This window comes from Nasonia vitripennis, chromosome 3, assembly GCF_009193385.2.
Source record: "Nasonia vitripennis strain AsymCx chromosome 3, Nvit_psr_1.1, whole genome shotgun sequence".
NCBI lineage: Eukaryota > Metazoa > Arthropoda > Insecta > Hymenoptera > Pteromalidae > Nasonia > Nasonia vitripennis.
In genome coordinates this window covers 4,108,302-4,125,203 of record NC_045759.1, presented here as the reverse complement: position 1 = coordinate 4,125,203, position 16,902 = coordinate 4,108,302, and the positions used below count along the sequence as shown (strand labels likewise).

At 46.0% G+C, this 16,902-nt stretch overlaps 1 protein-coding gene across 10 annotated transcripts; it reads right to left on the bottom strand.

The window, feature by feature from the left end:
• Positions 1-562: 562 nt before the first annotated feature.
• LOC100118780 (homeobox protein OTX2) lies at positions 563-12,080 on the bottom strand. 10 transcript variants are annotated; one of them, XM_031926951.2, is made up of 7 exons: positions 9,189-12,080; positions 8,731-9,026; positions 5,577-5,737; positions 3,652-3,890; positions 3,346-3,475; positions 2,575-2,853; positions 563-2,226 (listed from the first exon to the last, which is right to left on the bottom strand). In XM_031926951.2, exons 2-7 carry the CDS (start codon positions 9,005-9,007, stop codon positions 2,122-2,124), a joined length of 1,191 nt encoding a protein of 396 aa, XP_031782811.1. In that variant the 5' UTR covers positions 9,008-9,026; positions 9,189-12,080; the 3' UTR covers positions 563-2,121. The 10 variants fall into 10 exon arrangements, with proteins under 10 accessions (XP_031782811.1, XP_031782813.1, XP_031782812.1 ...); XM_031926953.2 differs by having other exon boundaries at positions 5,577-5,728; positions 8,746-9,026; positions 9,189-12,079; XM_031926952.2 differs by having other exon boundaries at positions 2,575-2,850; positions 9,189-12,075.
• Positions 12,081-16,902: the final 4,822 nt, after the last annotated feature.

Genomic DNA, 16,902 nt, shown 5'->3' with positions numbered 1-16,902 from the left:
TTGATATAGTGTCAATTCGAATTAAAAGTTTAGAGAAAAGCAAGCGCCGTCAGACCTTTTCAAAATATATTACTGAAATTGTCCAGCACCGCAGAGAGTAATCTTCATCATCATCGGCACCGTTGCGCGCGCGCGTGTGTGTGTGTATTCGAAAGAGAGGTAACCGCGTTTAATCGACGAGATCATATTTTAAATTACACATTGCGGTCATTGCGGACACGATCAACGCGCGCGAATAAAATATAGCCATATATGCCGTATAGCCAATCGATTATACTCCGCGAGTATTATTTCCATCGTTAAATAGCCGCGGGTTAAGGGAGAATTTTTAAAGATTCTCAAAATTACGATTTTCCATGACGGATCGGAGAGCCAGCTCTCGTTAACTCTAAAATGCACTTTGACCAGCTATTATACACACGCGATGCTGATGTATATATTATTATATTATTATCACACGTGCGCTGTGAAGGGATTTGTGGGGATACGAGTGTAGTTTAATATGACCTGCGCATACGTATATTTATATATATAGATATGGAATGTAATGACATTTGCACGATTCGTTTAATATTTCATATGTTTATTTATTATGACACGTAATTCAATTCAGCAATTCTCTCGCGCATATGCATATATCGTTAGATGTATATGTATAATATTATACCGATGCGTTTATCTACCACTCTGCTTTCTCTCACTTCTTCTTCTTCTTCTTCTTCTTCTTCTTTTTATATAATAACAATCTAAACAGTCACGTACTTACAGTTCTAGAGATCTTATACTGATATCATTGTATGTATAATGTATATGTATATATTTATATATATAATCACTTTCTCGTCCGCTCGCATCTCGCGCCATAATCTCGTCAATGTATATGCACATAGTTAATCGTTTCTCCTCGATATCCATCGCGTACTTAATCGCACACGCACACACACACACACACACAAGCGCGCGCGCACAAATTGTCGATATTTTCATCACTTGTTTTGCGTCGCTCTCGGAATGTTGATGTACTTATAAGTATACGTGAGAAAAAAAATCGGGATACACGTTCCCGGCAGTGTGTCTCTGGCGGCGACGGCTGCACAAATCGACTTCTCCATCTTCCTCATAAGTATATGTGTGTGACCCAGTTCAGCTCGCGCACTTGCATATACATTTACTGCACCGAACCACTCGATGTTCGGTGTTTCATATACATCGCTTAACTTATGTATATTCTTTTCGTTCGTCGCGATAACAATGTGTAACAAACTCATAACGGGGATATGCATGTGTGTGTGTGTGTGTGTGTGGCTCATCTTAGAAAACTCTGATGTGTATAAACGTTCCTTCGACTATACGAGAATATAATGTTGTAATTTAGATAGACGCGATATCAGAGTATAGCTGATTGCCAATTGATATGTGTGTCGTTAATTAATCGTGTATTAATACCGCGGCTGTATAATACTTAAAAATACAATAATACATATAGTATGTAGAGGGCGATGGGATTTATACTCTGCGATCGTTGCTCTCGTTATACTCCGTATGACACAACACTAGATATATGTACAAATCGTCGCTCGATGTTCAGCTCTCGCGGTGTGTGTGTGTGTGTGTGTAATAATATCAATAATTATTAATTAATGTTAATAGTAATAATATAGTATATATGCGCGCGTCGCAACTTTTTGTATATTATGTACACAAAATACAGCTGCTCTTTGCCTTAGGTCCTACACGTCATATAATACCGTTAATGTATCATATACTATTTACACGATCCTTCTTAATTTCTGACAGCTCGTCACGCGCTCTATCCCGTATTCTCTCACATACATACGAATACACAATATGCCGCAGCTCGTATAATTCGATAAGGGCGATAATACGCGAACATTACACCCTCTCTGCCGACACGGACGCAGGCGTTTCTTACAATCGCACGTATACTCATACACACATACACACACACAATTATAGGTGGGGTCGAGTAGTAAAAGTTAGAGATGACGCGCGCCTGAAGTGACTAGTCGCGGGTATTGCAAAGTGAGAAATAAAAGGTCAGATCGATAGCTGCTGCTGCAGTTGTAGTAGAGGTTGACGTACAGATGTTGACGAAGCCACTCACTTGCGCTCGCCCCAGCCGGCGCTGTTGTAGAACCACGAGGAGGCGCTTTCGTCCCTCGTCCGAGGCCAGGCGTTGTCCAGGCCGTTCGCTCCTCCGCTTTCCTGTGGACCCGTGCGACAAGGGGGATATGTAGAGATTGTGATTTTTTTTTTTTTTTTTTTCAAAGGTCGTTTCAAAACTATGAAGATTGAATATTATAGACACTCGATTAGAACTTTTATCCGGGAATACGATAAAGTATGCTTAGAACCTGGCACATTACGTATGTCATAATGCAACCGCATCGGCGTATCCAAACGCGCAACGCGACAAGTAAATTGAAAAACAACGTTCGAGCGGTGATCGTTTAGACCTTCGCTATATATAATATCGCGCATTCGCATAAAGGCATAAAAAGAAAAAAAACAAAAGAAAAACAAAAGAAAAAAGCAGCGACTATCAGTACTTGCCGAAAATTCGCAACTACTACTAGCACTGCGAGTACCGACCACGACGTTCAGCTGATGGCTCGTGGGCGAGAGGTAGTCCATGTTGCTGTAGTACGAGCTGTAGTTCTGGTAGCACTGCTGCTGGCTGCTCGTCGTCGCCCAGGCGGCCAGTCTCTGGTGTTCGCTCCCGGGAAAACCAGCAGCACCAGCGCCGTTTCCAGCGGCTCCGCTCTCGGTCACCGCCGGGCTCCAGATGCTGCTACTGCTGCCGCCGCTGCTGTAGACCGTACCCCCTAGCTGCTTGAAAAAATAAAGAAAACGCCCAGCGGCGCGTCTAATTCCCGTCTTCGAGCACTTTATACTTGTATATATTCGATGGCTCTCGAGCGCAGCTCGGTTACTCTCAATGCGCGCGCGCGCTGATGAGGATGTATTAGGGCCGCGAAAGGGCTCCTCGCTCTTTGTCCCTTTTTCAACAGCTACGCGACGATATATATATATATATATATATATATATATATATATACACACGCCTCCGGAGTGTCGAAAGCTCAAAGGCGATTTTCTGTAAATCTATAATAAACAAAGTTACACGGCCGCGGAGCGTACGATTAATAACCGGCTTGCGTAAGCCCGGTAGCGTCGGGTCTATATCGCAATAGAAGCGACAGGGAAAAGGCATCGCGATGAATAACAATCGCGCGTGTCGATTACGAAAATATTTTCGAGCCCCAGTTATATAGGACGTAGGGTATATCTCGGGGGTGAAGATAGCCCGATGTATACACTTACGCTGGGCGGCGTCGTACTGGCGGCTAACAGTAGACTGCTGCTGGCACCGCCGGCCGATGCTGACTTGTACTGGGGCGAGTCCCGCAGGAGAGCTGGACTGCTCGCCGCCGAACCGGCCGTTCCGCCGCTCCTGGAAACGTTTAATTTATATACCATGTTTTATTTCACTCTTAGATTAATTTCAACGCGGATAAGCGCCGGATACGAGCGAGCTTGTACGCCAACAATAGCGCCTCGCTCTTTCCTCCCCTGCATGTGCAAACGCACACACACACACACACAATACGACTCGAAGAAGACACTCACAGAGGCGTAGTGGCGGGTACGGCGGCCGCAGTGGCGGCAGCCGTCGGGGTCGTGGCTATCGAGGGGCTTTTACCCGGCGGTGGGTTACCGCTCACGGCTCCGTTGGGATTGCTCGGCTGAAGCTTCTTGCTCGTCCTCGACGACTTGTCCTGTTGCTGCTGCTGCTGCTGCTGTTGCTGTTGCTGCTGCTGCTGCTTCTGCTGCTGGCGGCACTTGGCCCGGCGATTCTTGAACCAGACCTGAGTAAGAGAGAGAGAAGAGAATAGAGTTTTTGCGCTAATTGCACGATGGCCGGCATCGATTAGCGCTGGAACGACGTCGACGAGAACGGAAGAAGCAGTACAGACACGAGCGAGCGCGAGAGAAGCCCTGCGCGATCAATGCTACAGCTTGGGTTTCTCCAAGGATTTTCTGGGGAACACACGATACGCCCGCGTTCTTTCACTCTCGAGTTTCAGGCGCGCGTGCCCGCGCGATTTTTCAACCCTGCGGTGACCTTTCTTCTTCTTCTTTTTTTTTTCTGTTTCACCTTCTAGCAGCGACTGCGATGCATTTATGCGCGTACAAGGTGTGTAATACGTGCGGGAGACTATGCGAGCCGAGACTCCAGCTGCGCGCTGATTATGCCGGGACACGAGTCGACTTTTCGACTTCCGAGGAGCAGAGAGGAATCGACACGAACGCTCGCGGCTATTGTTCTCTCGGTGCGAGGCTCGGGGACACGTTTTTGCGGAACTTTTTCTTATGTCACATCGATTTGCATCCGTCAAGAGATGAGTAGAGAGATTTAACTAGCCGGATATCTGGTTTCCCTTTTAATGCCTCCATTTTCTAATGGGAGCTCGCCTAAAAGGATATTCCCGATTTTTCGACGCACACATACACACACTCTAAATTCCAAAGCGGGCATTTGACGCGGGCGTAGAGAGAGAGAGAAAGAGAGTGTCAAAGTACAAGCTCCAGATAGGCATCGTGAAAAGTCACTTCCCTTGTAGCTTTTATGCTTGACGACGAAAGAATCGAATTAAATTCGGTAATCCCACCTGCATTTTTAACGTGGGTATATAATAATGTATATATCAACTGGTGTCCAAGCCCTAGCGCGCGTATATATATATATATATATACACTCGATTTCTTCGCTCGCGAGTAGATTAGCCGATAAGCAGATCTAGCCGTCGTCGCGCTACACTTACTACCGATCGTTTACAACGATCGCCTCCAGAAGTAAAAATCCCGATTGCTGACACTGGCTGGGGTGTGAACGAGGGGGCGTGAAAGCCCTATATATATATACACACGCGTACGCCAGCTGATTTTCACTCCCGGGCGTTATAATGGTAATTATGAGTGGGCTGTTTCGGAATGTTTGCCCGCCGGCTGCTAATTCGTTTACGGCCCTGCTCTGTGGAACAGATATATATATATATATATATATGCAGGGGCAGAGAGATACCCGAGAGCCTGTACGCGCAGGGGCGAAACTAGCGGAGGGGCTCGATGACGCGGAATCGATGCCCTGTAGCCGCAAAGAGCTACTGCTACCGCTGCCCGTCGCTCGGTCTATGCAGCTTGCAGTCGTGTCCCTCGAGAGACGCCTTAGTCCCCGGCGCGCGTTAAATCCAAATCCCCCTTGTTATTTGCTCAAGATTGTATCGGAGGCCGGCCAAGCTTTCTTCTCGCAGCTCGCAGTTCTGCTCTTTCTCGCTCGCTCGCTGACAAATTGAAGCCCCAACAAGCGTCTAATTCGTCGATCCGCGGGCGCGAGCGGTAATAGAAATAAATGAAAAGCCCCTACTCTGCAAAGAGAGAGAGAGAGAAAGAGAGCGCATATCTAGGGTTTCCCTGGTCGTCGTCGTCGTCGTCGTCGTCGTTCCGTATTCTGCATGTATATAGTTGATGGATATATAGCGCAAAAAGCTCACCTGGACTCTCGACTCGGGCAGGTTGATCTTCAAGGCCACCTCCTCGCGCATGAAGATGTCGGGGTACCTCGTCTTCGAGAAGAGGCCCTCGAGGACGTCCAGCTGGGCCCTGGTGAAGGTCGTCCGCTCGCGGCGCTGCTTGCGGGGGTTACCTGCGCACCCAACAATCGCACCACCGTCCCAACGAATAATCGTCATTCTCGTTACTTAGATACTCGTTATATACATAGACATAGACACTGCAGCGTGCATTAGAGAGAGAGAGAGAGAGAGAGAGGGAGAGGGAGATGCAGGATAATATAGTAGACGGCCGGTGCAGCTCGTTAGCCGGATTATCCGGAGAACAATATCCGATCTCTCGGCGACGCACTAACCCTGATCCTTTTCTTCGGAAAGTGTGCCGAGCAAATTTCTTTTGAAACGCGCGCCGGTCAGCTCCCTCATCAGTATGCATACCTATACCGGGCTTCCTTATTGTTTTTGGAAACGTTCCGGGGACGCGATTACGCGGCGGGCGGCCAGGTCGGGCGAAATTTCGACAACAGTATAGAAGAGGAGCATTACACGCGCCGGTATGTATATTGTATACCGAGAAAACTTACCTGCTAGCAAATGGCCGGTAAGTTCTGTTTTTTGCGTTAATTTTTTTGCGCATGCGCGTACGGTTCGGCAGAATTGGCAATTCAACGATACCGCAGCACCGAAAAGCCAATGTTAATTTCCATAAGGTGGCGAGTTTTCGAAGCTGAGCAACAGCCGATTTAAATATACTCGCCACTTTATGGAAATTAGCATGGGCTTTTTGGCGATGCGGTATATCGCTACACTACAATTTTCACAGTTTCAGTCAATGTTGAATTATGAATATTTAGCCTATTCATTCATCTAGAATGATTTTGAAGGGAAATTATGATTTGTCTCATCGATGCTCAAAGTCACCAATGATGAGGTTTGCACAGGTATTTCAATCTCATCAGTATGCGAGCGCAGTCACTGTCAACCACCAAATCTCTCATAATCATGCTACATCCATGATATTGAAGTTTCATGTCTGTTCTTTTGCATTAAGACTTGTTCAATTATATTTAGAAACAGACTGCAACATATCAGTTTTTACTTAACACTCTTGGTTCGGCTTTTCACCCTGAACCCCATGGCTTCGACGTACAAAAATGCAGGTAGCTCAGTCGAATTCATATCAGTTAGAATAAATTCAACTTAATACACTGTTTCAACATGCCAACAAAAATTAAGTCGCAAAATTTCAGCCCTCTAGGTATGATAGTTTTCAAGTGAGAGCAAAATCAAATTTTATTGATTTCGATTTATTTTTCACAGTTTTGTTTCGGCTCTCATTTGAAAACTATCAGAGATATTTGAAGATTATGAGAGATTTAGTGGTTGAGAGTAACTGGCTCGCATACTGATGAGATTGAAATACCTGTGCAAACCTCATTATTGGTGACTTTGAGTGCATGTGATCGTACTTGAATAATACAAAGTCAGTCAGCACACAATGCTGTATATACTGTCATGTATGAGAGCATGCATGCGTGGGGTTAGGTTTTCACTGTAAATGTGCACGTTAAAAATCACGTTTCCCCTTGAAAAAACATTGTAGATGAATTTATAGATATTTTCAAACAACGTCAATGCAGAGCAGGATCATTGGTGTGAAAAGTATGGTTGTATGAACAAATGATAGTGGAAAAAAAAAATTCTACCGAGATTTCTTCCAGAAATCATGTCGGATTTATCGGGGTTTCCATCTCGATTCTACTCTGGAAACCTGCTAGATTTGAAAAATCTCGCTAGCTTTTAGGTACTTTCTCGGGAACGCTGCCAGCAGGGTTCGCTCTCTTGGGGTTTTCAAGTTTTCAAGCCGTTTTTAAGTTATTGCACGCCGGGCTTTTGTTGTCGATATGATACGAGTGAAGTTTGTTGCTGCTGCTCTGGCTTTGCACAATTAATGCGTGTATTGATTTATCGGCGACGACTTGCGCTTTTCAAAGCGATTGATCGCGATGCGCCGTTTTTCGGGGTCGTTATGTGCACGAGCGTCAATTTTCAAAATGAATGCGAGAGGTGCGGATAAAACGAATAAAAGTTGTCTCGCACGTGAAACTCTTTAAATTTTAAATGGACCTTTTGTTAAATAAAAGATACCCTCAGGTATTTCAACTAATCCCGCGCCTCGCTCTCATGCACAACTTTGTTTATTTTTATTTATTTTTATTTATTTTTTCAGAGCTGGTGGGCCGGTTCGAAGATTATTTTTGCCGTGCGCGAATTATTATATAGTTACATTTCCTTTTTTTATTTTCCTTTAAGACACTTTTTTACAGTTTGAGCTGTAGCCACCAAGCTGTATGTCATCGCTCCGTACGAAGACTAGCACAGTTGAAATTTTCAAACGAAAACTAGTACAACTCACGATTTGCCGCGAAGAGTAGCACAGTTCAGAAATGCGGTCAAGAGTAGCATGAAAACCTTGGACAATTTTAGAAGGTTTTCAAATTTCAAAGAACGTTTGTAAAATAAAATAACTGCATTTGTGAAAACAATTTTAAATTCGGTAAAAAAAAAAGTTTTCGGTAAAAACTTGGTTGTTTAAGTTGTGCTAGTCTTCGCGGGAAATGCGAGTTGTGCTACTTATGAGGGGAAATTTGAACAGTGCTACTCTTGGATAGGGAGCGGCGATATACAACAGGTCCCTTGCACGCATTTATACGACACTCCTCATAAACGCGCGCAGTCAAGTCCTTCACCTCGTCCGAACAAAGCTCCTCGAAACTCATCTCAGAGTCCCGTCTCTCTCGGCTCTCCCCCGCGCTTACCGACCGATATATACCCCCCGTCGCGCTTATATACTCGAATATATAACGACACAGCGCGTAGTCGACCACAGCGATTTCAATAAGCAACAATCCCGCCCGCGCGCGAAAAAAGTGAACAGCCCGCAAGGGCTCTCGACGTCGGGCCGCCGCAACTTTCCAAGCGGCTGCATCCAAAGACTATAGCTGCGCCCTCGAGTGTCCTGCACAGCCACATGCTCTATCTCTCTCTCTCTCTCTCTCTCTGCGCACACAGAGCCAGCGAAAAAGAGGAGTAGAAAAGATATATGGATGTATAGATATATCGTTGGTTCACTCACAGTAGTAGGACTCACCGGCGGGCGCACAGCCGGGGTACCCGATGCTGGAGTGCAGCGCCTCGATCGGCGGCATCCCCAGCGCGCCGACGTACGGACTGGTCTTGAGGGGCCCGTAAGGCCCCGTAGCCGTGGGTCCGAAAGCTCCGGCCGGTCCGAAGAGGTCCGTAGCCGAGCTGCTGGAGGCAGCGGCCGCGGCCGCGGCCAACTCGGTCGCCGCCGCCGCCGCCGCCGAAGCACCGCCGCAGCCCGCGCCGCCCCCCAGGCTGTTCGGCCACATATATGACTCGCTGCTCAACCTGAAAACAGAAAGAGAGAGAGAGAGCATTGCAATAAAGCGCTCTCGAGGGCACTGTAAACACTCTCTTCTCTCGGGGCGTCGCGCCACTTTGTCCGCGATTTCCAAGAGAGAGAGAGAGAGAGAGAGAGAAGCTTTGTGTGTCGGCCGTGTGTTTACTCACCCAGATGAGTCCCGCGGAGGAGGCTCGTCGATCCCGGCAGCGTCGCAGGCATCGGGAGACGGCGATGACGACGAGGATGTTCGAGGCACGAAAACTTAGGTACTTAATGCACTGCACACTTATAGCTGAGGAGGAAAAAGAGTATATCTCGCGCGCTAGAGAGACGAAGAGCTGCGCGCACGATAGTTAGCGAGCTACTTTCAGCCCCGCTCGCACACACGGAGCTGCGCTGCTGGCAGCATAGCTCTCTCTCTCGGCTGGCTCGTTTGTTCCGCGCGCGCGCTGCTGTCGAAGTCGGAGAGAGAGAGAGAGTGAGCGAGAGAGAGAGAGAGAGAGGGGGGGGGGTCGGCAGCTGCGCGAATCCGTGAGCGGAAGCGGGCGGTCCTGGGAGCGGCACTGGCCAGGGTGGGGCGCCAATGGCAGCACAGCGATGGCTCGCGCGCCCCGGAAACAAACCGCCGAGAGCGAGCGAGAGTGAGGGACTATATATAGCTACGCCGCGACGCCGCCGCCGCCGAATTTATTGGCGCGTCGCTTTTTCATTTGTATACGCACACACGCGTATAGATGGAGGTGTGCACATAGAGGTACATATATGAGAGTGAGAGAGAGTCGACATCTTTGTTTCGCTTGCGCGCAGAGAGAGAGTGAGAGAGAGCTGCAGCAGCAGCGCCGGCGTCCCGACGCCGCCGCAACATAGCAATTTAACTTGCTCACGTGCGAACGGCTAATGCTCTTACGGGATTCCGAAAAGATCAGCCAGCATTACTATGCTATTAGCCTGGCTAAAACCGGCTTGCTTCCATAAACCCACTAACGCGCGCGAGCTTGCGCTATACTCGTCCACGCGCGCGCCTACTTTATTCTCTCTGTATATATATATTATACTCCCATTCATAAACTGCCCTCATCGCGTTGTATCTCGATAGGATACACGTATACAGTCGTCGAAATCGGGTAGCTGTGCGCGCGTATAATTACAATTACCCGCTGGCGGCGCGGCCCTCCGGCGAATCTCTCCGCGGATCAAAGCTCCGTATATATATATATATGTATGTATGTATGTAATAATCAACGCGTCGCGGTATTACGTTTATACACTGGACACAGGCTCACATGGCTCGCGGCCGATCGCCCGATTATAATTAGGCTATAACGAGTCGCCCTGTACACCGCGCCTATATATATATAGGAATTCGTTATTTTCGGGGCACGTCGATCGGCCCTATCTCGATCCGGCCAATATTCGATCTCGATTCAGCGTATATAAAGCCGAGCTGCGATTTCTGCCCCGTAATACTCCGGGGGACCGCGATCGGAGACTTCGATATATATATACGCACGGTGTCACCCATAGCAGCAGAGCACATAGTCATCGTCCTTCTCCTCTATACTATACTTATATAGGTATACCACGAATTTCCTTTGTCGCCGCTATTGTGCGCGATTATCTTATCTCTCTCTCTCTCTCCGCGGAACCGCCGCAGACGATCATCTCTCGCTCTCGTCCCGCAGTCAAAACACTTTTCGGCCGCGTAACGATCCCGATTATTCTCCGATGCTACTACAGTCTATTATACGGACTGACTTGATCCCCGAACAGAATAGACTACGGTGTGTGTGTGTGTGTGCGTGCGTGGCTATTTTATTCCATTTTACCTGCATCACACTCGTCTAGGTTTATATATATACACAATGGAAGCGTGTGTATATTTTGATCGATCTCTCCGTGCGCTATGGGCCCACGCATGACGTTGTGTGTTTCTCGAGGGGCTCAAGTATATACATAGAGTGCGCCTCTTCTTTGTTGCCGCCCGGTTGAAATTTCGTCTACATATATATATATATATATGCTGCATCCTTTCGCGAGTTCTGAAATTGGATTCTTTCTTAATCCCGCGGGGCTCGGGCTTATACACTGCGCTGCTCTTTTCTCGCTATATATATATATATATACACTGCAGAGAGAGAGAGAGAGAGAGAGAGACGGCGGAAATTAATAAAAGCTCTCGAGCTGGGCCAGCTGCGACGATGCTTGATTTTTTCTTCTTCTTCTCGTTATTCGCGCGAGAGCCGAGGGTGTAATTTGCCGCGGGTAAGGTGAGACGCTGCGCTGCAGAGTGTATATGTATATATGCCCTACCGGATACCGTCATTTTGTTTTAAAAGCCTTTTCGAACTGTACGTATGCGATGTATATATATATATATATATATATAGGAGTGTGGAGACGTATAAAATGGCTGACTATATGCTAGGTGCGCGAGAGTTTGCCTTATTTTCCTCTCGATATATATATATCGAACTTGAATAAGGGACACGAGCTGTTGTTGTAAACGAAAAGGAGTAAATTTTCAAGGTTACTGTATACGAGGTCGAAGTTATTAACGAGTGATTAATTTCTATGTTACATCATCTCAGAGATTTCTCAGAGCTCGATTTACAGTTTGATATTGCGCGACAAACGCGATATATGCAGCTCTGTGGATCGAATGTCGATCTAGCGTAATTATGCCATTAAGTAAATTCATAATTTTCATTATTGTAATTGCCCTTTGCTGCAAAATTACATCGACGTCGTCCTTCTTTTTGTGACTCAATAAATGTATACGAAATTGAGTTTCCATTCGTCTCTGTGCTTTTTACATATACGTTTTCCGCAAGCTTTGGCGAAATTTAAAATTTAATCTTCAATTTCAATGAAACGCTTTCTCAGAAACCGTCGCCATTTTATACTTCTTTTAACGAGCGTTTCTATTGTATATTTTTCTTTTTTACTCAAGCTCCGGCCGTTCTCACGAAGAAATACCGCTTTTATATGCGCGAAATCTGCCACGCATAAACCGTGAATTTCCATCAGTTATTGTTTTTAAGAAACCATTTCGAATGTGATATTTTAACGCAAAAGCTATTAAAAAAGTATGTATTTTACTCGCCTATAAAAAAAAAAAAATAGAAACGTTAAATTGAAACGAAAAATCGATAAACGTATTAACATGTTTACGCGATAACACTATCCCGACAATTCCGAAAGCTTATATTCCACCAGAAAACAGCGCTCTATATATATATATATATATATATAAGCCATCAGGCAATCGATATCCCTCTTTAATTAAAAATTCAAACTGCGCGCACGATCGGAATTGAAAGTGAGCGCGACGAAACATACGAACCTCGACTTACCCGACTGTAATAAACTTTTTTAAACTACGCCACATCGAGCCTTCGCCAATAAAGTATAAGATCCCTACACAAGTATATTTATATATATATATAAAGGGTACGAACCTTATCTTCTCCCTTAATTATCAACATCAATACTTCCAACTCCATCGTCGGATGCTCCTTTCAGGATTATACATTACGCGGCTCTCTCAGAGGGAGACTCGACGCGCCCGGGCTCTTTGGACGTCGGAGCGCGTCGACGAGGCTATACATATATATATATATGCATCAGCGAAGCTCTGTCTCTCTCTAGCCGTCTGGCCCTATGCACACACACACACAGAGATCGAGCGGAACAGATTCGAAAGCACACACACACACACACGCGCGCGCGCGCTAGGTATAATATTCCCGGCCGTGTGCGGCTGCAATAATCCCTTTTTTACAGCTGGCCCCGCGCCCGCGTTGACGGGAAAAGGAATTAATGATCGAGTATAAATTCACATCTCTCTCTCGCATATATATATATATATATATATATATATATATATATAGGCCGCGTGAAAAATAACGAGGGTAATTTTTCCCGATAATAGCCGCGCGCAGTTTTTAAGCCTCGTATATATAGAACATCAATTAATGCGCGGGTAAAGAGCCATATAGAGAAGCGACGCGATTTCGGAAGATACGTGTATATGTAAAAAGACTCGGGATAACTTTGACTGAAAAAATAATCGTCGCTGCACACTTGGACGTCCCAGATAAATCGAGCGCAGCTTAATAACCGTATATAAACTGCAGACTCCTCGCTTCGTTTTACCCCAAAAGACGGGCGAGTTTCTTACATTTTCTTGTTCTTTTTTTTTTTTCTCACAGATCACATCAGAGCATGTAGCCGCGAGAGTAAAGAAGGAAGCGGAAGGAGCATCGATATTTTCTCATCCATTAACACGAAGGCGCGGGAGCATCATCCGCCTACTCAGCTCTCTCTCTCTCTCTCTCTCGAGCAAACATCTTGGAGCATATATCCGAGGGGGGAGCCGAAAAAGTCAGGAGTGCAAGTGCCTCCGATGACATAGAGGCGTTATATATATATGTATATAAAAGGTACAGCTTGCAGGTGGATGCGTCAGAGATTTATAGGGAGAAGTCGTATAGAGTAGTAGGTGGATCTCGAGCGAGGAAGAATTTTTCCTTTTTCCCATAGTCGCCGCTATTCCCACATGAATTAGCCATAGAGGTCCCCCCCCCGAAACTAACGAGTTTTCGATGCGTGTAAGGAGCTACACGGTAGCTATACTGCCGCACACACGCACACATACCTGCGCCTCGGCATTGTCCGGCCTTCCGGTCCTCCGGACGTGAGAGAGTCAAGCGAAAAGAATCTATATATATATATATATACATACATACTATACTCGCCCGCCTCCGATTCTCACTGCAGCGGACATCAGTCGCAGCGCTGCACAGAGAGAGAGAGAGAGAGAGAGAGAGAGAGAGAGAGAGAGATTTCCCGAGGGAAGCGGCTCGGCAAATAGGCTATTACGTGGCCATTAACGAGCGCGACTATATAGAGAAAAGAGAGAGCGAGCGTCGTCTGCAAATCGAGCCGCGAAGCCAACGCCGGCGTCAGGGTATAGGGTTTCCGAGTGTGTATAGGAGGCTGCGAACGGCCGACCCCCCCGAGAGACCCGTAATCCGAGATTCACTTTGTGCCCCGCACGCGCTCGCTCGCTGTGTGTCTTCTTCGCTTATATTCTTCGCTGGAGAAGAGAAAAAGAAAAAATCAATCTCTGTGCAGGCTATGAGCGCGCCACTTGTTAATAGTAGTGGACAAAGCGAGCGTATCAAACTTTTCATATATGTATATACGTATATATATATATATATATACATATATATATATATATACATAGATATATAGATGCGCGTGTACCGGCTAATTGGCCCACGTGCGCTCGTTAGAGCGTATCCTCGGCCCATCGCGATAGAGCGCGCTGATAAGCGCAGCTGCATCGGCCTCCCTCTCTCTCTTGTATATATATATATAACATCGATCGATCGCTCTTTCTCTGCGCTATCTTTGCGGGCCAGACTATACTCCGCTATCTATCTCCCTTGACTGCGAGCGAGAGAGAGAGAGGTAGGTTGTACCTAGCGAAAACCGAGGGCGGAGGGGCGTAAGCGGCTTACGCCCGGCGAGTCGGAGCGACTCCTCGCTAATTATTTATAGGACCCTCTTTCCCCCCTCCCCCCCCCCCCAACGCGTCCGCTTCTTCCGTCGGTCCGTTTTTCGCGGGATCGATACACTCGCTGCTTTACAATCGAATTCGCCGCCGATTAGATTTCACGAGTCGCCGGCTCTAACCGAATTTATTATACCAGCGCGTCTTTTCATCCCTAGCGCGTATTATATATATATATATATATATATATATATATATATAGCTATGGGTCTATGCGTATATGATAGTAGAAGAGGAGGGAGAGAGGCGCAAGAGGATTGGGAGTAATCGTCGCGCAACTGGCCCGCTGACACACTGCAGCGACTCGCGGAAGCTTACGCCGGCTCCGAGTTGTTATAATGGGATCCGGCTAAACGCAAGCCGATTTTAACTCTTCGCCGACGCTCCATGTGCTGCTATACACACACACACACACACACAGCTCTCTCTCTCTCTCTCTCTCTCTCTCTGTGCGTTGTCATTCGGTCAAGTTCAAGGGCCTCCCGAGCACGCGTTCGCTATGTTTATGTTGATATATATATATGTATATATATATATATATATAGGGGACCAATTAGTGCGCGCACCTGATGGGCTCCTTCCTGTTGTATATAACATCGAAGCGATCGAGGAGCGCCTTTATTGAATTTCCGGTGGTGGCGGCGGGGGAGCATCGCTGCAGGGGGTTTTTCTCTCTCTCTCTCTCTCTCTCTCTCTCTCTCCGAGGGCCATCGTGCACGCGACCGGCGTGAAGCATATAATGTGACCCAAATCCGTTTATAGCCACAGGATGCTTTATAACCGCATTCCTGCAGCGACGATCATCGTGCGGATACTCTGGATGTCTGTTTGCGAATTTTGTGACGTAGGACTGAATCATTTATTTATTATCTATCATTGAGAAATTAAACGGGCTATAGAAGCCCTTTACAAATACCGCGTAATACAATAAAGATTAAAAGAATATTAAAAAGTGAAAACGAAATTCTTCAAAACTTTTGTTATATGACACGATAAAAGCCCGCTTTGATAGCTATAACGAAGACGTACCGCACACAAAGCACAACAATATCACTCCTGTGTATACGTCCATACCCAAAGTATCGTCAAGAGAGAGAGAGAGAGAGAGAGAGAGAGACGAGTAACGAGTTTTCAATAATAAGGTACGGCCGCGCGCAGCTCTCGAGAATACATGGCTCTCCTATATATAGCGCCGGGCAACATGATCGGAGAGCCGCACAGGGATTGTGTGTATATGGTCGACCGATGATGTTTGGCCGCTTGGGATTACTCGCCGCTCTCCGAGGACCGACTCTTCTTTCTCTCTCCGTATTTAATTTGCTAAAGAGCCAGAATAATCTCGTACGTACACGGGCCTTTTGTCGGCGGACTTGATTGAAAATTAATAGAAACTCGCTGCGCGTAAGTAAGCCATCGGTGTCTCGATACAATGTACCTATCAATTATCTCTTGAATAAATGATAAAAAAAGACGCAAGGCGCGACGACGAGAGTAATTGCTTCCTCATCAATCGCTTCGTTACATCAAACTCTCGGAGTTTATCCTTTTGCCTCCCGTATGTTTAACTTATCGATTTAATCCACTGTTCGATCTCGTTTATTCATGTGCGGATGATACACGCGCGCATATATTTATGTATATACGTATACTTTCTCTCTAATCTCGTACATACGGATTCCGTCGGTCCGCAGTGTCGCCCGTAGACACTTACGACTTGCTTATATATCTGATTCGATAAAGGCTTTATAATACATATATAGTCAATGCGGGTGCGTAGAAAAAGCTTATTCTCATAAAAGAATAAAATTTGCTCGTCTCGCGATGCTTATCTCTCATATACGAGGTGTAAAGAGCCGAACGAACATCTGTTACAATCAATTTCACGCTAGCTATATATATATAATACTGTGGCGAATAATTCGGAATTTAATTATTCTACGCAGGCGCGTACGCCTTATATAAGCGGAAGAAAGCATGAAGTATAATTACGCGCCATAAAGATAAAATCGCGTGAAATCGTAAATCATTAGATAATCTTAATACCTCTGCCTTTAATCCTATACATAAACCGTAGAAGCACGTGTGCGTGCAGTACTCGCTGATTTTTTTTTTTTTTTTTTCTTCTTATAACTGGTGCAAACGCGAGCCATGTATAAATCTTTTGCGCAATCGCTTTGTTTACCGTACGTCCTTTAAACGTATAAGGTGAACAAGTTTGATTGACACCATACTTTTTACACTAGTGCAACAAAAATCTGGCTTCGAATGTATATGAAAAAAAAAAAGAAGAAGAATCTCGC

What these genes read in the sequence shown, in the direction of transcription:
- LOC100118780 (XM_031926951.2), bottom strand. Translation starts at nt 9,007, where the DNA reads ATGTGGCCGAACAGCCTGGGGGGCGGCGCGGGCTGCGGCGGTGCTTCG. An exon ending in GTACCCGCCACTACGCCTCT is followed by an intron (nt 3,476 to 3,651) that starts GTGAGTGTCTTC and finishes AAACGTTTCCAG; the next exon opens with GAGCGGCGGAACGGCCGGTT. An exon ending in GTAGTAGTTGCGAATTTTCG is followed by an intron (nt 2,227 to 2,574) that starts GCAAGTACTGAT and finishes ACGGGTCCACAG; the next exon opens with GAAAGCGGAGGAGCGAACGG.